At 36.5% G+C, this 26,344-nt stretch overlaps 2 protein-coding genes and 1 long non-coding RNA gene across 3 annotated transcripts in view; 1 reads left to right on the forward strand and 2 right to left on the reverse strand.

Annotated features, from left to right (window-relative positions):
- gucy1b2 (guanylate cyclase 1, soluble, beta 2) overlaps positions 1 to 7,111 on the reverse strand; it is a 104,605-nt gene extending 97,494 nt beyond the window's left edge. The window contains exons 1-3 of the mRNA XM_064329908.1: positions 6,989 to 7,111; positions 6,613 to 6,686; positions 4,958 to 5,052 (exon numbers count right to left, since the gene is read on the reverse strand). Coding sequence (XP_064185978.1) covers positions 4,958 to 5,052; positions 6,613 to 6,686; positions 6,989 to 6,991 — 172 coding nt within the window. The 5' untranslated portion in view covers positions 6,992 to 7,111. The remainder of the gene's footprint in view (positions 1 to 4,957; positions 5,053 to 6,612; positions 6,687 to 6,988) is intronic.
- Positions 1 to 26,344, forward strand: part of LOC135252006 (uncharacterized) — a 364,708-nt gene that overhangs the window by 38,548 nt on the left and 299,816 nt on the right. The window lies entirely within an intron of this gene.
- LOC135252030 (uncharacterized protein C13orf42) lies at positions 12,728 to 18,123 on the reverse strand. The gene is made up of 3 exons (XM_064329922.1): positions 17,392 to 18,123; positions 16,955 to 17,099; positions 12,728 to 13,090 (listed from the first exon to the last, which is right to left on the reverse strand). The coding sequence occupies exons 1-3, from the start codon at positions 17,797 to 17,799 to the stop codon at positions 12,849 to 12,851; spliced, it is 795 nt and encodes a 264-aa protein (XP_064185992.1). The 5' UTR covers positions 17,800 to 18,123; the 3' UTR covers positions 12,728 to 12,848.

Here is a 26,344-nt window from a genome sequence, read left to right on the forward strand (position 1 = left end):
GGGCTCATTTATATGCTTCATAATGGACAAAAAGCATTTTATTCATTTTTGGAGAGATTTTGGATATGTTTCTGTACCCGTAGATATTTTAGACCACTGTACTGATGGAAAGCTTGTAATTCCCACTTTAAAATTATGTAAAAGTGAGTTTCTTGAGTCAAAACTGTTGATTTGTAGTGAAATACGTGAATATGTTATGATTTGCAGCAATGCATAATTTAGACATTTTGGATATATTTGGAGACGCTGGGTACACTGCTTAGTTTTTGCTTCATAGATTTGTGTCCTCCGGGCCTTTAGTAGTTCTACATATCCACCCTTAGATTTTATGAACTTGTGGTCAAGGAGTTTTTTGATTTAGGACATATATAGTTTAACCTGCTATATATATGGAATGTCTCAGTATTTCATTGCAAATTTTAAAAAAATGTTGTTTTTTGCCTACAGAGGTTGAGGACTGGAAAATTTCACGACAAGACATTTAAACGATGAGGGACTTTGTATGGCAACAGCATTCATTTTGATATTACCATAGTGCAAAGCAAGTACTCCTCCTCCACGGCCAAAGGAGCGGGGTTTTTTTGATGAATGAGTACCCTGGGGGACTTACCTTGTTTAAATGAATACATTCTTGAGGTTTCTGCCATGTTTCATTTAAACACATATAATATATCTACTTATTGATCGGTAATGATTTAATCATTTATCAGCAGTGGTTTGTTGTTCAAACGCTGTACATTGAAAATAGCTCATTTAAAATAGCTATTCTTAAGATCAGTCTGTGCGGAAGGCATGGGGCAAAGTACACTGGAGGCCACCCCACGTTTGACAGCATTGAGTCGTGCGGAGCGGGAGGTAGACCAGAGAGAGAGAATGTATTTTGCTATAGACAAAGTTCTGACCAGAGCCGTGGTGGAAATATTTCGGACAGGATACTATGTCCGAATCACTGTGTGCAAGCCAGGCAGGAGGAATTCTGATCTTATTCGATTGTAAACGAAGAAGTTCTGTAATGGAGTATTTCAGTAGTTGGTAGTTATGGTAGCACTTAGGATGATCCAAAAAAAATAGATTAGTCCACATCTTGGCTAGTAGGGCACGCTAAGAGATCACTGTAGAGCTTCGGAACAGAACGCATACCGAGCTCCCAGAAAAGCACTGAGACAGAACAACTCCAACCTATCACTACGCCCAACCAGCAAGCAATGACAGTAGGAAAGCGGAGAACTTTACTCACCGAGCTGAGTGCTGGTGGTCCACAAACTCAACGAGATAGCAGTAGCTAGCACATCAAGCGAGGCCAAAAAGGTTGCAGGAGACTAGGCAAGTGTCAGTTAAAAGTGTCAGTCGGGGACACAGATAGGTACATTCAGACCAGGTGATAGTAGCTGCAGCAGTAGTCAACCCGCGATCGGAACCAGCCAGACAGCAACCACAGAATTGGATACCAGAGGACGGGCGGCAGGCAAGGGAAGCCGGCAGCAGTGGCCTTGCTCGACAGCATGGTGAAGGCCAGTGATCAGCGAACAGAGATAGAGTGAACAGGCGAATGTGAGAGCGGGCTGGGTAGGATCCAAGGTAGACAGGCAGACAGGTACAAGAGCCCGACAGCAGCGGCAGCTAGCAGCGCCAGCATTCACTCAGCCAGAACACTTGGCATCTGCGCAAAGGAGTACATTTGGGTATGCCTATCATCAGATCTAATTAGTGTGAGAATAGGAATTATATGGAGAACATGACACAAAGGCCATTTAAGGTTTGACCGAAATTTAAGACTAGCACGAATAAAATTGTTCCTTAATTAACCTTAATTTATAATATACCTGTATAATTAAGGCTGGGTGTTTATCAGGGGAAATATTGGCTGAAGTTGCAAAGCTCGCATGGCAAAGTTGTTGAAAATCACAGAAAACTGAAAAAAGCTGAAGAAATCACAGTTTAAAAAAATCATTTCTGGATTAAATTATTATTAGATTTCATGCGCAGCAGTAGGATCTATTGAAATTGAAACAGTGCTTGAAGTTTAAAAAAACAATCAGTGAGCAGTTATTGGCTCCTTTGAACAAATAGCCTACAAGTAAAATGCATTGATAAGCTGGTGCATTTAATTGCTTAATTCAGTCCATCACAGAAAGAAAGAGCATGCTGTTTTGTCTTTAATTTAACAAAACCATTCTCAAATTGCATTACTGAAACATGTGTTACCATGTGTCTGTTTTCATCTGTGTAAAGTTGGTTTAGGTACACCATGTTGTATATTGCTAAGTTTGCTGGGATCTTTGATGGAGCACCTGTTGTCACTGAATTTTACTGTTATGGGGGATGGAATAACAGTTTGTAAAATCCACCATAACAGAACTCTAACATAACCAGGGCTTATCACAGACAGGGTGTATTGGAAAAAAAATCTATTTTTATTCAGTCTTCAAATAGGTATTTTAAAATAAAATGCACTCAATACCAAGCTTGGATTTTGTTCTTATAAGATTTTTCAAAGCAGGCTGGTATTAGCACATAGCAGAATGCCATCCATGGTGCTGAAGATGCAAAATCCCCAAAGGATTCAAAGTAACTTTGGTAAAACACTTGAATTAAACTTATAATCTACCAACACAATTTCTCATAGGCTGTTGCTTCACTGATTTATTTGGCAACCTGACAATGATAGAAATGTATTCACAGCGACAGCAAGCAAACAATCTAAACTCTGAGCCTCTGAACAGCAGGGATGTATAGAATGGCCAGTGAGAAAATGCTCTAAATGTTATGTCAAACCAATGAATATGATTACATCCTGCAAACATTGTGGTGACCATGTGTGCTTACTGGGTTTTTACAGTTGCTACAGTGTGCATGCTATTTCAATCCTTTCCCACTTCTGTTAATAATTTAATAAATAAATGTTTTTTAACTCTGTGATTTCTTCCTCTTTTTTCACTTTTCCATGATTTTGAACAACTTTACCATGGCTACTCTGTGACTTCAATATTTCCTGTAACAAACGCCCAGTCATAATTATATATTGTATTAAAAGGTTAGGAAAACCTTTTATTAATGCCGGTCTTTAATTTTAATTTTATAGTCTTTGGGTCAAACCTTCAGTGGCCTTTGTGTCATCCGCTTCATACCATTCTTATTCTCACACTAACTAGATCTCATGATAGTCATAGCCTAATGACGTTTTCTGCAAAAGAAGCCAATTTGTGTTCTTTTCATGAATTTATTTTAGGCTATGGACATCCTGCTCCATTGCCAGCACGTTGTATGTGCGACTTTGTGTGGCAAGGTAAACAAAAAAGCTTCAAAAGTCACCTAAAAACAAAGTTTATCTCATATGTACAAGTTTTTTTCACCTTGCTTTTCAGGGTTTTTGTAGTAACCTAAAATCAAAGAGGGTTAAAATGCTTGTTTTCCTGGTGAGGAAATGAAACAAGATGAAATTACAGAAAATCAAGGCAGTTATTTAGGTTTTTATTTAGGCTATTTAAGTTCATTTAAAGGTTATTATTTAGGCAGATTGTTGTTTTAAATTTTAAAAATGCCTTACTTAACTTAAGCTTCTGGTCTGAATCATTGTTTGCTGTTGATCCTACTGCAACAAACTAAAGGAAACAGCGCTAAGGCTACTGAAATTTGAGATCAATGCTGCCACCCGGCCACACATGATAACATTCCACTATAATATAAAAAACAATAATATTGAATATTGTCATATTTCTTAAAGGCACATCAATGATAAAAATGGGATATTGTAACATTTCAAGCAGTAGTCGCATACAAAGTATATCTGACAAAGTACTAAACATGGCTGTCTTCATTTAAATAACATTATTATGTCCCAAAATTTATGGTGTCCTGAAATAGGAGGGCTATATATTTAAAAATACTGTAATTTCTACTCGGTGAAACCAAAGTGTATAAAAATACCCTTAAATAACAGCTGAGAATGTGCTCTTTTGTTTTATTTTGTGAACTGCTTGCTCACAAATATAAAATTGTTGAATACAGTGCCAAATCAAAAAACCAAAATTTGTCCCAAATATTATTGAGCTCACGTGTGTGTGCATGTTTGTATTCATACATATTTGTTAGCGATAGACTGCATGTTGAAATAAGAGGGTGTCATTCCCAAGTGAATGCCTGTTAAATCAGTCTGCAGATGGGCCAGTGAGGAGGCTGGCTGCTGATGTCCGGTCTGCGGGGGCTGTAGCAGTGCAGATGGGACTAAAAGTGACACCTTCACAGGGCTAGTTGAACAACAGGAGATAGTTGAACAACTCCCACAGGAAGGGAGAAGGTGAAAAAGAAGGAGAAATAACAAGACAGCCTATCTGCAGAGACTCTGTTATCACCTGCAGTGCCAAAGCCTCTCTCCTGTCTCACCACACAAACAGGTCCTCACAGGCTGCCTAAAAACAACTTACATCTAATCCACAATACACAACAGAGCCTTTCTAAAAAAATACTGTACTGTTTATTATGCTGTACTGTACTGAATGTAATAAAATGCATTCCTTACCAGTTGCTTTCAGACAGGATTAACTAAATGCAGTTCCAAAAAGTTTTAATAATGATGTTTATTCAAAAGTGATTAATGTTGATGCTCAGCAGGGGCAGAAATAACCAATGTTTTCATGTGATAACACCTTTTGCAGAGTTGCACTGATTATTCCTCTTTGCTATGGTCAGCCACAACATTTCTCCTTTCTTTTAGAGTATGTACCTACTGAAACAGAGGAGGCACAGCTTTACTGTATTATAAGGCATGTACTGTGTTGTTTGTTTTTTCTTTAAATGTTAAGTGGGCTGTGGCTTAGATTCAGTAAGGGTATTTGAACTGCCACCATTGTACCTCACCTGGCATTTGAACTCTTGTCCCTAAGGCCCAAAACATGGATCCACTCTGATATTCCACAAAAATAATGCATTTTAGGAAAAGCATTTATCTGATACTCACCTAGCATCTTGCAGGCTTCCTGCACTAGCTTCAGTGTGATGACATCATCATAAATCTCATAGGTCATGAAGGTGTCTTGTACATTCGCCAATGTCCTAAGAAGAAAATGGTTTGATGGAATTTCTCTCATTGTGAATTTCACCATTTTGATTTTGAACATTTCTTAATATGAAGAACTGTTGATTTGAAATTTTGTGAGAATTGCCATGATGATACACTTTTGGATGTTTACAGTAAGTGTAACTAGAACATACATAAGCTCACAATTCACAGCTGTCCTTGGGCTACATATTTGATTTGAGTGAGTTGCTAAACCGAAAATGTGGATTAACCCCTTAAATTGCACAAGCCCATTTTTGTGCTGAAGGGGGTTTTATTTGCATTCATTCCATTTTTTAATGGTGAAATTTTCATCCAATCTAGGCATATGATATACTGTTTGAAAGTGTTATAACTCATAGTTCTTTCTGTAAAATGTTTTATGATGCCAGTGTTTTAGTGACCACAGTTCCACATTTTTTCCTCACGAATCACAAATTCACAGACAATACAAATTACAGTAGGTACAGTAGTAAGTTGGTACCTTTGCCACAGCAAAGATCCAGCAAACAAAATCCACATAATTTTTTGTCCCAAAAGTATGCTAATTCAGATAAACATAAATAGAACGTCCATTGTTTACTCAGCAGTTCTCCTGAGGAATTATTGTTGTGTGTTTTGCCGTTACATACACAATGGCCGATGGAATTACATTTCTAACAGCGTATAGTTTGTTAGGCTTGCATGAAAAGGCATGCATGGTTTCTCCTGTGTAAGTAAACCATAACATGCCCTGTGAATGTTACACACCTACAAGAAAAGTTATGGAGGCTTTAGGGCTAAACAGACTTGTTTTACAAAAAATATTTATTTTGAAATACCAAAGTCTAAACAGAAGGCTTGTATGTCTTAATCACTCATTTGAGTTAATATTTCTGAGTGAAAACAGCTGACTCAACAGCAGAGGGCATGTTCAATGAACATGCCCCAATTGATCCCATTTTATATTGGTGAACATCTAAATACATTCTCAAAATATATTTATCATTATTCAGTATGCTTATAAATAAGGAGTAGGCTTGATTGTGAACAATAAATGTGGAATGTGAAATTGTGGGGCATGTTGACATGTTGATGGGTGTGGGGTATTTGACAAAAACGTCAGTCAATGCACCTCAATCAATGGAATCTCCAAACTGCCTTTTTGGAAACCCTTAGACATAGCTTAGAAAAAACCATGGAGAATGCAAATTTTGGTGATATTGTCATCAAATTTTAACCAGGATTTTCTGCTGTTGTGTTGTGGCTCCATTGTGTTTCTACACCCACCAGGCACACCCATATACATCTGTATCCATTCAAAAAAATATTTTAGGTGAGAAAAACCTTCCATTTCTGCTATGTTTGAGCTTCTGCTTCTTTCTTTCAGAAATATTTAGAATAATTCTGACTTGGAAAACAAACTGCCAAAGGTTGCCTTTCAGAAGAGATCAGTACTATGCCTGTAATCAAAGAATAGTTGCCATTTTAATTTGTATATGTCATTTTTGGGCTCAGGTTAAAAAGGGGCCAATACAGAAGGGGTAAATAATGTCTGCATATAAAATGAACCGGACCTCAGTTTTTCCCATGTCTCTTCACCAAACTTCTCAATGACCAGCGACTTCAGGCATGTGTTAATGAATCCGTACTGCAAAGACCAATAGCACACAAATGAGGACTGTGGCAAGCTGAAGAAAGGAAAACACCTGTCATGTTAAAAGAACGTTTAACTTCAAATTACACAAAATTATCATATTGACATAACATAGTGTTGAGTTCAAGGGAGGAGGGAATAATGGATTATTAGTTCATTCACTTCCTTTAAGTTGTAAATTTCGTTGAAATATATTTTATGGCAATGGCAAATTCTATATAATGGAAAAGGCATTAGAGATGTGTGCACATTGTGAGTTCTGTTGCAGGAGTGCAAAATGATGGGAAAGGACTCACCATCTCTGCAGCTCTGCTATGTAAGCTCCTGGCTGTATCACACTCTCTCAATGAACCATTTTCTCCTGTTCCTGTTAATTCCAAAGCCCGCTGACAGCAAACTGTGATCTTGCAGGGGTCTCTGAACAGAATGTTCACCCTGTTTATGAGGCAACAAGCCGTCCTCCTCTAGACATGGGACTATGCCCCACCCATCCCTCCCTGATAATACATTAACCCCTTCCTTTGCCAGACTCCATACTACATCCCTATCAGAGTGCATAACCTGCATACACACAGACACGTACACGTAGATGTACAGGTACATGCATACATATGGGCACAAATATGCATACAGTTAAGGCCAAAAGTTTACATACACCTAGGCTAAAGACATTCAAACTCAAAGAACACCATCCAAACTATGAAGCATGGGGGTGGCAGCATCATGTTGTGGGGGTGTTTTGCTGGAAGAGGGACTGGTGCACTTCAGAAAATAGATGGAATCATGAGGAAGGAGGATTATCTGGAAATACTGAAGCAACACCTCAAGACATCAGCTAGGAAGTTAAAACTTAGTCGCAGCTGGGTCTTCCAACAGGACCACAATCCTAAGCATACCTCTAAAGTTGTAATAAAATGGCTTAAAGACAACAAAGAGAAAGTATTGGGAGTGGCTATCACAAAGCCCTGACCTGAATACCATAGAAAATGTGTAGACTGAACTGAAAACGCCTGTCCGAGCAAGGAGGCCCACAAACCTGACTGAGTTACACCAGTTTTGTCAGGAAGAATAGGCAAAATTTTGGCAACCTTTGTGAAAAAATATCATGCTGAAGTACTTAATTTAGTATACTGTATACATGTACTTCAAGCATACTTGAGTGTGCTCTTTTGACCCACCTTAATTTGTATTTCAGTTGTAATAAATACATTAAATTTGCGCTATATCACAATTTTAAGTACACTAAAGTATACTAAAGTATGTTAAATTGGAACAACTTATAGTATACTTAAGTACACTTCTGAGTGATAAACATAAGAATATTAAATTTGTGTTATTAACACACTCTAAGTGTATTGCAAGTCACGTTTCAGAGTATTGTCAAGCAGCAATAAGTATAAATTAAGTGTATTAAAAATGTGCTATTTGACTACTGAACTTATAAAAATATTATATTTGAAGTATACGTATTTTTATATTTGAAGTATATTAAAGTATAATTGTACTTAAAGCATACTTGAGTGTGTACTTCTGACCCACTTTAATTTGTATTTAAATTGCAATTAATACATTAAATTTGTGCTACATCACAATTTTAAGTACATTAAAGGTATACTAAAGTATGTTAAAGTGGTACAACTTCTATCATACTTATGTATATTTCTGAGTAGTAAATATGAACATATTAAATTAGTGTCAATAGAACAATGTAAGTGTACTGTCATATTTCAGAGCATCCCCAAATATCAGTAAGTATAAATTAAGTGTATTAAAAATGTTCTACCTGAATGCTAAATATATAAAAATAGTACTTTTCTTTTGTATTGTAATACATAAAAAGCAGAATTTCACTATACTTATATTGTCATAATTTTGCATTCATTGTAAGATTTAAGTATATTATGTGCATACCTTCAGTGAATTATAAACACATCTACAGATATACTTTCAACACCATACAACTGTATCATCAGTGTAAAAGAAAAGTATTTAAAATATGCACAAAATAATACATAAATATATCTGTAGTCATTTTAAAATACTATTACAGAACTTTAACATTTAAAGTGTTCCCATATTGACACTAAATGGTAATTAGAGCATACTTGTCTTACATGCGACTGAGAGAAGACACTTGTCGGGATCTTTTTTTCTTTTATTTCCAAACCTGCAGAACACAGCCTTAACATGCACTTCCGCGTACCTAGGGACTACAGTTGAAAAAATAAAAAATAAACTGAATAAAGTAAAAGTAAAGTAAAACGACAGAAGTCGCCATAGATGGGTATAAACTAAATAAAAACGTGGCCCTAAGTACGCAGATCAGTGCAATCAAGAAAAAAAGGAAAATATTATATAAAGTATAAATAACGTAAATCAAATTTAAAAAGAATACTGAGTGCTGGTTGTCTACGCAGACGTTTCGGATCCGCCCTGGCTCAGCCTCCTGGCACAGCTTTCATTGTTACATTTTCTTCTCAGAATGTTCCTGACATCCTGGGTGGAAGTGCCAGGAAAGTGTTCTAGGACACAATCTATTAAAATAGGAAAACAAGAATTGGAGTTTCAGTCTCAAAATACTATGAAATGTTTGACACATTGGTAGTAAAAACAGTTCAAACTATAAGAGTGCACTCAATAGAGTGCAGATCTCTGCCAGGCATGTTAGCTTTGCTGATGCAACAATAGAGGCTACACAATCAATGCAACCAGACAAATACAATATTACAAGTTTTTACCATGTGCCACTGAAAATCCCAAAAACGCCGATTCAGTGAAGTAACGCTGAAGGTGGTGACATGTGAGCTAAAGTCATTCATATCAGCCACGATGTGTTAGACAGAGCTAATGTTGATGTTATAGTCTGGCGCTTTGGCACTTTTGTTTCAAATCTGGACAGGAACAATCCGGACGGGAACAATTACAAAAGACCAGCGATGTAAAATATCAATTTCAGCGTGAAAATGGCAACAAAATAATTGCCACAGATTCAAACATTAACGTACCCCGTTAGTTGGCGGATTATTCTGTTGGCATTTTAACGAGGAAATGGACATTTTACATCCCTGATCTCTCATTCCAAACGGAAGCAGTTGTTGATGCGGCCCCTACCAGCCGGTTAGGACAAGTGTGGCGTTAGCCGTCAATGTATTTCAATGGACAATGATGGAAATTAATTCAAATAAAATATTTGTCGTTGACTGATTTGTAAAGTATTCAAGAATTCAGGTCCTTGGCCTGTTGCCAACATGCACAGCAAGTATTAGGCTGATCGGCCCAGTAGTATGCGAGATTAGCTGCGGACAGATACACAAACACACACATGCGACCAAACGCATAATCCCCTCCAGGCTCTCTGCATTATTAATGCATTATTAATGCAGAAATCAAATATCATTAGCTAGGTCAGCTTATATGAGTTTGTTGGAGGCCTAAATGCTTTTGAACTTAAATTAAATCTAAGCAGAATGTGTACTTATTTACTATGAATTGTGTGACTGCTACTATTATTTGATAGGATTATGTGATGAAAGTTTAACATGATATCTTTGTGCATTTAAAGTGTAATAAATGTATTTAATTGAAAGCATTTTCATCCGTATGGCTGCTTTATACATATGAAATCATCATACACAACAAATTCTGGTTTACAGGTCCCAACATAACAGTTAAAATCTGCTTTGCATGCAGGGAGGGAGGTCATTGTGAAAGGTAGAAATCTTGGCAGATTGGAATTGTGTTGTTGGTGTCACACAGGAAGATGTCACACATCCTGGAAAGAAATGTACGTACATGCACACAGATTATTTTGATATACATTTTAGCACAATATATTTTAGTGCAGTTTAAGTATAAGCATGTCTACTATGTTTAAGTAAATGTTTTTTATTCATTAATTTGATCATTGCTTTGTATACAGGAATCACAATTTATACAACCTGAAATGTAAGTATACTTTGACTTGTATATTAAAGTATATTAAAGTTCTCATTAAATTACATGAAATACAAGTATACTTTGAATAGGTATACTAAAGTACAAATGAAAGGACATTCATATCAAGTATATTTTGAATAAGTATATTAAAGTATAAAGTAAAATTCGAGAAGTATACTGAAGTACAAATAAAAATCAAGTATACTTTGACTAAGTATATTCAAGTATAAATGAAAAGACAAGAAATTCCAGTATACTTTTCATAAGTACACTAAATTACCACTAAGTATTTGCAATTTAGTATACTTTTTAAAAGTACACTTACGTACAATTTACAATACACTTACAATAAAGTACACTTTTTATAAGTATACTGAAATACCACTGTAAGTATTGCAGAATTAATATATTTATTTTTAGTACATTGAAGTTGAACTTAATGGCATCTGTTTTGAAGTACACTTTTTAAAAGTACATGTTAAATATACTTCAAACTAAGCACAAAAAGTAAAAGTATACTTGTAATAGCTTTTGTATACATAAATTATATTTCTAATACGCTTAAGAATACTATTTTTTTCACTTGGGAAAGTATTGTGAGAAGTTGTGGAAGGCCATCCTAAGCGTTTGATTCAAGTTAAGCAATTAAAAGGCAATGCCACCAAATACAAACAAATTGTATGCAAACTTTTGACCCACTGAAAATCGGATATAGTACATAAAAGCTGAAATAAATCTCTCATAGCTATTATTTTGAAATTACCTCTTATGGAAATAAAGTAGATACCCAAATTGACTGGAACTGTATTGAGTTGAATGTCTTTAGTCTAGTTCTATGTAAACTTTTGGCCTCGACTGTACCTTTATGTAACTATCACAAAACGTGTTGTCTGTACGATTGTATTTGTATCAAAGAAACCATATTCCATTGTTTTGTGTACGTACAATAATATAGCAATATAGCTAGTTTCTGTGCAATAAATGTAATATACCTTATTACATGTTATTTCTTTTATACATCCTTTATTGAATAGCTTTAGGAAGGATTCCAATCATTTTGGAGGGCATTGTATCTATAAAGGTCCAGCGGCTCATGCCTGGATCAAGCACAGTTTTTTACTTTAAAAACTGATTTCAGTTTGAAACACAACTAAAGTTTACATATGATTACATGAATCATTTCCTTTTGTGATTGCATGGCATTGCATTGCTGTCATCAATGCTATCATATAATAAATAAATAAATAAATAAATAAATAAATAAATAAATAAATAAATGCAGTTGCAGTTCAAGGGTCAGTGATAAGGACTATCTCATTTGTACTGAATCCCCTGTAAAATGACTCTGCACGAGTAAAATGGCTATTGCCCGAGAGTAAAAGTATTTGTATAGCAATTTGTGAATAGGGCCGTCTAACTAGCACATCAATAAACTGGAACTGGTTCAGTTGGGCACTTGGGTCTTGATCAGGAAACAGACTAAGGCCAGTCAGATGACAACACAGTAAAATGTTTAGTGTTAAGTCACTTCTTACAGAGTACATATGGTCCATATTGCACTCTGTTACAGTTGAATTAACATGGGACATTTTACTGTGTAGATCACTTATATTATTCAAACTGATGTAACCCCAGTTGCTTCAGTTTCCATAGTAACACCTGAGTGAGTCCTTAGCACAAAAGAAGCCAAGCTGCCAAACTAAAAAAAAAATACTGGAGCGACTATGGGAGCTTGATACAGGACTGTAAGAGATAGGAGTGAAATAGATACTTCTGAACTAAGAGCTTGGTGGTTTATTCATGAGACTATTCCAGGTGTAAGGTGCATGATTTCATGCCTTTACCTTAGGTTAGACAGTCTACTAATTTCTTGTTGAATTATTGAATCTCATTTTTTCAGTATCTTATTTTCCAACATGACCTTGTTCATTATTTTCATATTTAACAATTATATATATATTTTTAATGATAATTTTCATTTGTTTTGAGGTGCTTTTGTGAAGGTGTTGGTGATTTACAAATTAAATTATTACTTTTATTATTATTTTCATTGTAATAAATGTTACAGAATTCACTTTAACAAATTTCAACACACATTAGTGGCAACACAGACATGCACACAGTGCTGCACTCTCTCTCAAAACACATAGTCCAGAGTCCAGTCCCTCAACATTTCCTCACCTGCCCCAGGACAGTCAAGTAGGGCAGGGCCTGAGGGATCTAGTCCTTCTTTCTGAGCTTGGGTTTAAAACGCAGGGTTTGTAAGGCACTCTCCACCACCTTTGGCAGGTGGATGGGGTTCCGCTGGAGCTGCCTCCTGCTGCCCACTGAACTGCTCCCACTGCCCCTGTCACTCTTTTGTGCCTCCGGTCTCTTCAGCCTGTCCTCATCTACTGAGAACCTCCTGGGGTTGCGCAGCACCCAGTTGGAGTGGAGGTCATGCTCACTGGTGCTGGTGGCCACTGAAGTATACAGGAGAGAAAGTCAGCATGGCACAGGGTTCAGAGTTAAATGAACTCTGACTGAGTCAGAGACACAAAGCAGTTTGTAGGCACCCCTGCACTAATTTAGATTGATTTGAAAAATTAGAAATTTGGCCTATTTACTGTACTGGTCACCAGGAACCACAGACAGGACTATGCAAGAAAAGACCAATCAATACCGGAAAATTTTTTAAACCAATAATATGGGGCACTCAGGTTAGCCTACTAACCATGAATAGAGACAAATCAGCTTTCTTCAGGTTGTAGTTGTTAGCAATATCTTTTCTTTATGTAGAAACACTTTTAAAATGGCTGGATGGAAATTTTTATACGGTCACACTTTCAACAAAGTGTATCACATAAAGGCTTTACATAGCATATATAATGCCTTCGTAAACATGACATAATAGCTTCATAAATCATACATAAGCATATGTCATGCTTCATAAAGGGCGACCTACCTTCTTTTGCAGCATGTTATGCCAAATGTACATAACTTCTTTTGCAACATGTTATGCCAAATGTGACATAACTAACAATGTCACCTAGCTAATGGCTAAACATTATAAAGGGTGACAAAAACATTCTTAGGATGCTAGGATAACTCATGATGTCACTTGATGTTATGAAACAATTCAAATCAATCCAAGGGAAGTTAGTCCCCTTGACTTCTATTACAATGGCAGTAAATATCTCTTGTATTAAATGTGTGCATGCAGCTGCAACACAATAGCTAATAGTACTCAATGAAAATGCCCTTTAAATACTCTCACCTACTTTTGGCTCACAAGATGACATGAACCTTCAGTCTGAGCTTGCTCATCAACTGAACTCAAAGGTTATGTCCTTGACTCTGCATCACTTATGCTTTTGTTCAACATCCTATGACTTTCCACCCTAATACCAGTGTAATAAATTATGCTACACATAACTCTGGCATTAACTCTGGTTTTTGTTTACGTTTGGGAAACAAAAACATAAAGCATGATTACTTTATGGGAGGAACAAATTGGAATGTGTTCAATTTGAAAAAGACATGGGTGTAATCGTTCATCAAAGCCTTTCAGGTTCTAGGCACTGTGCTGTAGCAGTAAAAAAAAAAGCCAACAGGATGCTGGGATATACACCGATCAGCCACAACATTAAAACCACCTGCATTTTTCTGCTTTGAGCCTCAAAACACTGTGCTGCTGCCAGATATGCAGTAGATACTACAAGCATTGTTTCTCCTGAATATTTTTTCCATTGAGTTCAACAGGAAAATTAATCAAGAAAAAGAATGCTTGTAGCAGCTACTGCATATTTGGCAGCAGCACGGTGGTTTGAGGCTCATTTGATACCTTGGACCCTAGATGACTTAAAGCCATTTAGCCAACAAATGTGTTCCATACTGTATCAGCATAATTTACAGCTGAATCTAGTCCCACCCCCCAATTCCCATAGAGATCCATTCAAATGCAAAGAGTTTTGTATCGCTTGTAGGACAACCTGACAATAAGATCCAGACTCTGATGATGTTGGTAGGTCACAGACATCAGGAAGTCATGGCATGCAAAGGATATGCAACCAAATACAAAACATGACTCTTCTATTTGACATTATGTTAATTTGTCTAAAACACTGAAATGGGGGACTATGTATAAAAAGTGCTGTAATTACTATATGGTGAAACCAACATTTATAATACCCTTTAATAAAAGCTCTGACCACGTGTGAATTGTTTGATTACAAACAGAAAAAACAAAATATTAAATCAGAAAAAAGCAGAAAAATTAAGGTGGTTTTAATGTTGTGGCTGATCGGAGTATAAATCCAAAGAAGTTATACTTATTTTATAATGCATTTGTTAGACCACACTTGGAATATTGTGTACAGTCCTGGGGACCATGCTACAAGAAAGATATAGAGACTCTGGAAAAGGTTCAAGGAAGGGCAACCAAATTGATTTCAGGTATGAAAGATTAAAGCTATGAGGAACAACTTAAGAATCTTTCTCTCTTCAAGTTTAGTAAAAGGAGATTTAAGGGTGATTTGATTGAGGCTTTTAAATTCATAATGGGGATTAACAAAGTGAACTACAAGAAATTCATCAGGTTGAGTTCTGTTAGTAGAACGAGACCACATAAATGTAAATTAACAAAAGGTAAATTCTGCACAGATATTAGGAAGCATTTTTTCACACAGATAGTGGTCAATCTGCCAGGTCATGTTGTAGAGTCAGAAACTCTGGGGGTTTTTAAGACCAGGCTTGATATGGTGATAGATAGCATCTAGTCTGTAGGTAATCAGAGCACTAGGTGCAATTTGGTTAATAAAATGGTGACCATGTTCGGCTGAATTGCCTGTTTTCGTCATTGTGTTATGTTATGTTGTACTTTCTTTCATGAAACATTATCTACTCTCTTTAATAGCATATAACTGTACTGTGATGTGTCATGCATCTTGTAAAATGATATCCTTTTTAGCATCATTGTTCTAATTCTGAGGTATTTCTTTATAAATCATTCATAGAGGCATCATGTAATATTCCAATGTACATCCCTTAAAGTAACACCAGTTTCAGTATTCCTAATGTTATTGCCTTATGATACATGTATAGATGCTAAATGTAGTGGCCTGCTGTGCACCCTTTAAAGTAAAATCATCAACATTCATAATTTTGAGGTTTGCTTTTGAAATCATTTGTGGAATACTTTTAATACAAGAGATATTTAGTGAGACTGTAACAGGAGTGAAGGGAACTTCTCGTGGGATGATTTGGATTGTTTCATGACATCAAGTGGCATCACGAGTCCCATTTCTGGGCACACTCAAAATAAACAGTAGTGTGGTGTAAACTCAAATAATTTCTCATTAAACCAAAGCTTGTATTTTTCAACTCCATTCCACACGCCTTTTTGTATATAGAAAGTTTGGTTTGGGCATATATGCTGTTTAATTTTTTTATTTTTTTTTATGTACCTGTATACTGGCCTGGATTCAATAAACATTGAACCCTTATTTTCATAGAACTCTAATATTATTTGCAAGTATTAATGCAAGTTAGCCTTACATCCTGTATAAGCATGTTTTGTTACCTTTTATAACGTTTAGCCATTAGCTAGCTGACATTGTTAGTATGTCACATTTGGCATAACATGTTGTATAAGAAGTTATGTCCCTCTTTATGAAGCACAACATGTGCATATGTATGAATGAAGCCATTATTTCATGTTTATGAAGGTATTATATATGCCATGTAATGAGATAGACTTAAAAAGTGTGACCCATTATACTATAATAGAATTTTCTATGCTTCGTTCCATTTAGTGTTGTATAAACTATCAAAACTTCTTTTGCTTTGAATGAAAGTGACATGAATTCCATAAATATATGTCCCAACCCTGACTTACCATTAATTACAAGTTTTACTTTGCAAAACCATGCAGAAGATGCTAAACTATGCAATCTGTGTTAGCAATGAAAAAGTACACTTGCACTAATACTTGCAAATAATATTAGAGTTCTATCAAAATAAGGTTTCAATGTTCATTGAATCCAGGCCAGTATACAGGTACATTTAAAAAATTATAATTCCAACAGCTCAATACTCAGTTTTTAAAATTATACAGCATATATGCCCAAACCAAATTTTCTATATGCAAAAAAAAGCACAATGGCAGTGAAACACAAGCTTTGGTTTAATGAGAAAATTATTAGTTTACATGACATTGGTGTTTATTTTGAGTGCTCCTAGACATGGGACTGGGGCTGTATTGTTCAATGAAACACAACAAAGAAAAAAGCTGACATCATGCTCAGTGGAAATGATGCTCCCTCTCCTCACTGACACTTTGCGCTTACCAATGAAATCTACGTCAGCATGTCCATTGTCCAAGTTAGGTTTACGCTTGGGCTCCAGGTCACAACTTGCAATGACAGAATCAAAAAACTCAAGAGTATCCTCTTCATTGGGGATTGGAGGTGCCGTGGCTTTGGTTTTTGATGTCTGTGTGTTAAACATTAAAACAATAATAAAAAATATCCATAAAGAATATCTAATATCAGATATCTCATATCAATTAGAACAAGACTATGCATGCATATCTATGCAATATAAATTCCAGTAAGTATAGTTAATTTTGTGTGGTAAAATATTTGATAGCCCTAACTGACATATTATCTGATAATGGGCAGCAATTAACTCATAATAGATAGAATAATATTACTCTTTTTATGCAGGCTATGCACTGTATTCCCAGTATATCTGCACATATGATTCCCAGGCCTAGTTACTATACCTTCTCACGCCTAGAAGAGGGTGGTATGGGTGGCAACTTCTTTTTGGAGGAAATCGTTGCTTTCCGACCTTTGCTGTTCAGATGGCTCACATTATTCTTATACTGCCTCCGTAAAGCCACCAGATCCTCCAAATACTGAAGACAGTCGCGATTCTGAGAATATAGCCAAATCCGGTCCTCTTGTCGGTGGTAGTACTGAAGTGCTGTGGCGGATTCTATGTCCACAGAACTTTTGCTACGTTTTAACGTCGAATCGGAAATTTGTTGTTGGGTTTCGCCCACAACAAGCATGGATGTACTTCGCACTAGCTTCACTGTACATGCGTTGTGGTAGTCCTCTGACTTGTATTCGTCCCGACATCTCTGCCCATTGTTCGGACGGAAAACAGCATTGATTTTCTTAAACATAACTCCGAATGGAGTGATAATATATCTATTATATTATCAACAGCGAATTCATATGTCTTTAAAATAAGCATAATAACTTTTATATTTGCTGAAGGTATCGTTTTTCTTCTACCACGTTTCAGCGGTTTTTGTGGTATAACTGACCTTGTCCATGGTACTGAAAGAGCACGTATCCAGCCGATACATGTGAATGAATTTAAATGTTATTGCGGTTGCTTAAGTGTTCGTTGTTTATCAGTAGCATTTTCAAACTTCTTATCCTCTTCTCTCGGCTTAGTTTCTGACCGGTTGTTTACTATGGCAACAAGGACCAGAAATCCTATCTGTCGCGTCGTCATTACTATTGAATAGTAGACATGTCTCAGGTGTCATCGTCGCTCTTTCAAGGCCGAATTCCAGAACATGGTCAACAATGCGAAAATCGTTTTTTATGTAGATAATTCCGCATTTAATCAGCTCGATTTTCGTGAAAGCTGACAGACAGGCTCTATATCTGCAACTGAAATTATCACCACAGGCAAATTTTAATGTATCTTTTATAATAATTGAACTAAAGCATTTCCCCAGTGATTATACCTGCATGTGTATAAATTAATACTTTTGAGCCTGAAAATATAAGCCTGTGTAGCTATCTATGAATACATTTTCAAAAACACAAATAATAACTCAAACACTTTGCCTTACAATTTTATGTTAAACAGAAATATTCTGTGAGATTTAAAGTCAAGGCTTACACTGCAGAATTTGTCATTTCCTTTACCACAATGCATGGTTTGACTCTTAAAAACCAACAGCACCTGGTAAACAACAAGTTATCAAATTCAGAGTGTATTTGTACCAGGGTGAAAATAGCTGCACTGTGTGGCAGAAGAAATTTGCACCCGCAGAACCAACATTTTGAAACAATACTATGCTGCTCCAGTTGAGAAGAGAAGTTTTGAAACAGGTGGGAACATAATCAGTGTTTGTGGATGTTCACATGAAACAATTAATGGAGAAGAGACATTTGAACTTTAATTATAATTTGGTCATTCAGTAGGCTAATTATGTTTTGGCTAAATAGCTCATTTAACCCCTTCTGTAGCACCCCTTTTTAAAATAAAATAATTACCATTTTTGAACCCTTTTGACTACAGACATAATCATGGTCTCTTCCCTAAGGTAATCCTTGGGAGTTTTTTTGGTATCCAAGTGATATTATGGGTCTTTAGAGTTGTAAAATACTGCATATTGTATATTATATGCTTGTAGAAGATGTGTGCTGATATTAGCTTGCTTTCCCCCTGAATGTCACCCTCCCACTACCCTGATCCGCCCCCTACCTCCCTCTCCTTGCAACCTCTGGCAGCTGCAGGTATGGAATATTGTATAAAATAACTACATTAGCTTTCTAGTTTACTAATTCATTCATTCATTGAAGTATTCATAAAATACCCCACCCCCATCAACATGTCAAACACATCCAATATCACATGCCATATGTATTATTCAAAACCAGGCCTACTCCTTATTTATAAGTGTACTGAATAATAAGAAATATAGTTTGAGAATGTATTTGGATGCTCACGGATATGACATGAGATCAAGTCCTTCATTAAACCTGCCCATTGCTGTGGAGTTGAAGCTGTTTTCACTGTCCTCCTCAGAAATATTAACTTAGAGTGATTTTTCCCAAGGTTTCCAAATGCCGAGTCTTCTGTTTAGACTTAGGCATTGAAAAATAAATTTTCATTGTAAAGCAACAACTGTTTTAGGCAAAAAGTCTCAATAACTTTTCAGCATGCATACCAAAAAGGTTTTCTTTTTTTTTTTTTAGCTCGAGAAACATGTAATTATATGCAAGCCCAAGAAACTATACACAATTATAAATATAATTCAATTTGCTAAAATACGTTTCAGTGCTTAAGCTGACCTCTCACCTTAGACCTATCCAGTATTCCAAACATATTCCAGGAGTTTCTCCCACTGGCCCAGCTCACAGGGTCATAGAGTTATGCAAGTCTCCATACCGCAACAATGTGACAGCCTCAAATCAAAAACTATTTACCATAATAGTGTCCATTATCACTATTGGGGTGATTTATCTTTCTTAGGGCTGTGACCATCAGTTTATCGATAATTATAGATAATGCTGTGAAATCAATAAGCAAGTTAAGTAATCTTTTTTGCATGTATAAATCACTATGCATCAGTTTCGGAACAGAATGTGGTTCTGGAACAGTCACCACTGATGTATGGACATGGCTATGCCAAGTAGCATGTCTGTCCCTTTCAAAAGGGTGATCAGTAAGGCAGGACAGATTGTAAACAAATTCAGGTCCTGTCTGAAACTGAAGAATGTGGACGAAAGTCTCTTTCTGAACAAAAACAAAGATGCTTAGTGGTGGATATGACAGTGACATCTTTTTGTTTTTAGAAAAGTGACTACATCAGAAAACTGTTGTCATGTCATGCTGTTGTCCGAGTTTAAAAAATAACAACAATGAAAATGTGGTGTCTCCTCAAGTCACTAACAAGTTATATCTGTTTGTTCAAATAACACAGTTTTAAATGGTGGTACTTTTTACCACATTTAAAAATAAAGAAACATTCTGTGAAGTGAACTTTGAGAGATTGTTGACTTCATTACTATGAGCTTGTGGCATTCGGTCTGCTGGAGAAGCGGATTGGTCTCGGTCATTCCGGCTGGTGGAGAGAGCACACGCACCTGGGTTGCGTTAACTAATCAGCCCAGGTGCTTAAAGGTGGGTTGCTCTTCACAGTCTGGGGTCAAGACCAGGAGCTCACAATGAGAGCACGTTTTGACCACTGAAAAAAAGTAACTGGATCTTTTGATGTACATTTTTATTATAAAATAAAAACAAAGGTACAAGCATAATTCTCAATCTGTACAAGGGCTTGAAAACGATTTTTTTTCAATCCATTTGTTCTGAGCAAAATTGGAATTTTAACGTTTCTGTTCTTTCATTCCACCCACAACCTATCGTTCCTGAACCAGTTAGAATGTAATTAAAAATGAAGTAATTCTATTCCTTTACTCCCACCTGGCAAACATTGAAACCAGCCTAGTAGCCTGTCTCAAAACCTATTTGTGACCGTCTGAAAATAATAATAAACACAAGTAAAGAAAACAGTTTTTAGTTGTGCAGAAGTCATTTTTATGAGATGCATGTGGCTTTTGACAGCTATATTAACCATGTCTGCCTATATGGAGCCCCCCACCCCATTACCACCCACCCAGTTTAGAAAAATAAATCTTTGGATGATGAAACACACAGTGGGCAGACAATACCACACTGCATTAGCACTGGATAACGTGGCATGGCTAATATAGCACCATGACAAAATAACTATGTTAGAATTGCTTTGATATAGGGAAGTGATGAGGGGAAATCCCATTGGAAGAGATGCAACTATCAAATGCTCATAGCAGCATCAGCAAATAAACTGATCCACTGGCATTTACAAGGTGTAGGATAGCACAGTGGTAATTAAAATATGGGCTTTTTTAAACTGCATAAATAACATCCAACAATTCACATGAACAGAAACGGACGGTAACACCAATATTATCCATGTTGAGATGTAGTAATTAGCATCGCTTGCCCTAACAAATCCACTGAGATAACTTATACAGTAGCTTAAATTTAAAAATTAAATGATATCACCCAGCTTTACCGTGACAGAAACAACATGTCCTACCAAAAGCGGTCACAAAGGCTAACCAGCTTCCTGACAAGGTTCGACTCATCCATCAATAAACTAAAAAGGTCATTGCTGTCCCATTGTGGTTTGTGTAGGCCTACTAATTGCAGGGCTCCAGACTAACTTTTTACATTGGTTGCACTGGTGAGCCTAACTTTTTCATTTAGGTGCACCAAGCACATAATTTAGGCGCACCCAACATTTTTCACTGCGCCTTTTGACTCTGCAATAATACATTTTAAGCATTACCTTTTTTGTCAGTTCCCATACACATTGGTAATATCTTAACACATTATGTAAATGATTGTAAACAGGAATAAAGGTGCAGATAAATGTTTTTTCTTTATTTAAATCACAGCACCATCAAGAAATCACAATAACCTCAATTTTAAAAAATGAACTTAAAAAGTGCTGATGTTTGAAGTGCTTGACAAACTCAAATAAATAAATCAAACTCAAATAACTCAAACAAAAGTGTGCGCTGCTCCCGGAGGAGTACAGGGCGCGGTTTCATACATACACACTAGTGATGCGTGGATCGGCTCTGACGTCATCCGAATCGCATCATCCACCCGCCACCCACCCAAACAAATTATTTTTTCCAATTTAGAGACCCGCACCCCTACGACGGAGTATTAGGGCCACATTGAGGGGGAAAAAATCAGAGATTTCGTGAATAACGTCGTAATATTACGAGAATAAAGTCGTAATTGAGAAAAAAAGTCATAATAGTACGAGAATAAAGTCATAATTTAATGAGAATAATATAAAGTCATAATATTTCAAGAAAAAAAGTCGTAATATTACGAGAATACTTACTTCTTACTGCCAGCTTTAGTGATGCGCGGATCGCAGTTATATCCGTGGACACTGCGGTTAATCCGCTGATCGGCCGGGCCGAGTCATAAAAATTAACATTCTGATTAAAAGCGGATGGGTTGTGGGTGGGTCAAATAATACATCATTAATGAGGAAAATTTTAATTACATTCTCTAAAATGTGAACATATTTTAAGCTCAATTTTTCGTCAGGCACGAATGAGCAGACTAGACTCTCATTGCACCAATTGCGGCATCCATTTGTCTTAAGCAACAATGGAGGCAAAAAAGAGAGAAAATGAAAAAAGGTGAATTAAAAAAAAAAAATGAAGGGCAGAAAAGTTCAGTGTGGGAGCGATTTAGTGAAATACTTACCCAGCACTTGACTCGTCATGGTTATGTCATATGCAACAGCTGCGAAATAATGAGAAATAACGGTAATGTGTGATCGGGTATTAGGGCCACATTGGCGGGAAAAAAATTGGAGATTTCGAGAATAAGGTCGTAATATCACGAGAATAACGTTGAAATATTACGAGAATTCATCAAACATGCGGAAACTCACAGAATTGCCATCCCAACATAAGAGAGATTGGCGTTGATTAGCATGTGAATTCAGCCCTCTGAACTCTCAACCGTGACGTAACCAACTATGTGATATTTGGACCAATAGCTGAGAGGGGGAGGTTGGAGAACAAGAAAGAACTTTTTGAAAAGTTCTCCCTGGAGGCCGTTGCACACTGCACTGTACGAACACACAACACCGCGTCTTTTTGTTTGTCAGTTGTTCTGATTGCTTCGTTTTGCTCAAAAAGTTCTACTTCGTACGAAGTATACTGCCTACTTAATACACACATTCCTTATTTTTTTCCCCACCCACATTCAGCGAAGAAGAATATCACGGTCAGAGCCAATCAGAGGCAGAGTAGGGGCGGGGCTTCGCAGAATGCGGGTGGGAAAAAAATAACGCTACACACATACACACACAGAGACAGACCTGCTACATGTCAGGTGCACTGGTGCGACCAATGAAAATGTTTAGTCGCACTTGACAGATTTTTGGTCGCACTATGGAGCCTTGAATTGGCAAGTTAGCAGAAGTGGAATCGCTGGTAGTGGGTGTAGCATGTAGCAGCAGCCACTCAAAAAAATAAAAATACAACAGCTGATGCTGGGTTAGGTTACCACAGGCAGAACTGCTGCCGAGTCAGTTTATGCTTAGCAGACCCAATTGAATAATACCTACAAAAAGGCAGTGGCTCTAAAGGAAGGCCCTTAACCTCTTAGCGCAAGATTACAAAACTCAAACATTCGGTGCTACTGCAACTAAAGTGTGCGTTAAAAACAGAAACGCGTTGTTTTAGATTCATTAGTAGACGATACACCACAAATATTCCGAAAACGTCATAAAAATATTTTTATGCAGTCATAAAAATATTTCACCACTAAAAAATCATATTCCATCATAGCAACAAGATACCCCCGATAATAGCCCTAAGATATGCCTATACAGCAGTGAAAACGCTGCTCACTGAATAACGAAATAAACGAGAAAAAGTTTTTTTAAATGATACCTTGTCATTCTACAGTCAATATCTGGGACTAAATATTGAATAAATATACAACCTTACTGTTGGTTTTACGTGTAGAGATGTCCCTTTTGAGACTGCATGGTCATATATTGTCTTGGACAATCCGTTTGTAAAATATACGCACATTTGTGACGCCTGGGTACCTTCCAAAATAGCTGTGCGTAATACCACACCTGTTGTTTACAGCATTGTCGCCCTTTTTAGTACACTCTGGCTTGATCGACAATTCATTTATTCAGTAGGTGAGAGTATAAGCTTTCTAACGATGTATGACATGTCCAATTTTGCTTCTGTAATAGCGTTTTATAGGTCAGCGTATCCGAAATGTTTCTCATCATGGCATTGACTTACGTATTCACTCTATGTTAGCAGTAAAATACGCTGCACATGACAAAACTTATCAACGATTTTTCGTAATTTCTTGGAAAATACTATTATTATTGAGGACTTCTGGGCATAGCTAAGCCATATGTTTGCTGATAGACCTAGCTGACATCGTTTTCTGGAGTAAGAGAGAAGCGAATGTCAGAATTGTATCACTTACTGTCTCTGTCTCTATCTACTGAACACAGATAATATTTCCTCATTGCTATGTAAGTATTACTGCTCAAAATATTTCGGTTATATATGTTATTTTTGAAATTGAATGTCTTTAAATAGGTTAGTGGTATTTTATAATGAGGATATTTCACACTGTAAAGCGTTCGTTGATAGTTTAAGTCTTTGTGATGCATGCAACAGTGATGACATAAGAGTTGGAACATTGGAACAAGTGGTGGAGGGTTGAAAATCATTTTCGTGTCATCCCATCCCGATACAAGAAAGCATACGAGAGTACAGAGTATAGAAATGCATACAAGAGTTAATTATTACACAGGTACTGTACTGCATTGTGTGACATTTTTTTTTTTGCATTATTTTTTAATCTGATATGAATTTTGCATCTTAAACATTCATAAGGGGCTCATTTATATGCTTTATAATGGACAAAAAGCATTTTATTCATTTTTGGAGAGATTTTGGATGTGTTTCTGGACCCCTAGCTATTTTAGACCACTGTGCTGATGGAAAACTTCTAATTCCCACTTGAAAATGATGCAACAGTGAGTTTTTTCAGTCAAACAGTTGATTTGTAGTGAAATACATGATTATGCTGTGATTTACAGCAATGCATAATGTAGATATTTTGATTTGACGCACTTGTGGTCAAGTTTTTGATCCAGGACATGTATAGTTTAACCTGCTGTATATTTGCAGTCTCTCAGTATTTCATTGCAAACTAAAAAAAAAGCAAATTGATTTTTGATTTTTTGTCAGACAATTGCATTTGTGGCACTTTTGTTTATATTCATAATTTAGGAAGAAATAATATAAGTTAGTATTGTAAATGGTACAAATGTCTTGCTTCATTTAAGCCATTTTTCAAGTCTCTGTGATGCTCACATCTGGAGTTATTAAGCTTTAAATAGGATATCACCTAAATTGGGCAAGGATTGGTCAGATTTGGCATGTGCGCTAAGGGGTTAAACAAAAAACCCCCAAAAACACAGGGAAAGGGGAAGAAAAAAGAAAAAGACTCTGCTGGGTCCAGTACTGTCTGGTTCCTTCTGTCAGGGCTTGAGGGTAAGGACCCAGGTGCGGAGTGTAAAATGCAGGAAACTCAAAAGGAAAGTTTAAACAAAGACTTTTACTTCAAACATGCTAATAACAAACAAAAGGCCACGCAGGGCAACTCTCAAAAAAACACTAAAATACTTCAGAACAGAAAACAGAAGAAAATCCAAAAAAACTAAAACAGAAAAACAGAACTCGGGCGGGGCAGAAAACACAGAGACAGAAACACAAGGAACCAGCACCCGAGTCAGGGAGACAGAGAACTTAAATAGCAGGGCAACTAATAAGACACAGGTGAACTCAAAGAACAATCAAACCAGGACAGGGAAGGGATAACGAGAGGCAAACAGAAACAATGATAGAATAATTGAAACAACAATAGGGAGAACGAGCAGAAACATACCTGAAGTGCCGCCATCTGGTGACCCAAAAAGGAAAAACAGAAACAAAAATACAGAACCATGTCGAAAAACTATTTTCTTGAAATAAAGTATACAACTGAATCAATTCAAACAGTTTCATTTCTAAATTACAGCATTTTTTTGATATATGCTGAGGAGAAAATGTATTCCTATACCACCAAGAAAAACGCTAATATGTGCAAAACAAGACAACACACAAAATTTAAAAGAAATACAAAGTGCAGTATTTTAAAGTAATTTCTTCAGTCATAAAAAGCAGGGACCGCACACAAATAAGTTACATTTCAGCAGATGTCATGAAGTCTGTCTGTCAGTTTATTCAAAGTCTCAATTTCAGTGAAAACCTGAAAATATGTCGGAGGAGTTATCTCAGTGGAGTTCTAAACCCATCAAT

This window comes from Anguilla rostrata, chromosome 3, assembly GCF_018555375.3.
Source record: "Anguilla rostrata isolate EN2019 chromosome 3, ASM1855537v3, whole genome shotgun sequence".
NCBI classification, from domain to species: domain Eukaryota; kingdom Metazoa; phylum Chordata; class Actinopteri; order Anguilliformes; family Anguillidae; genus Anguilla; species Anguilla rostrata.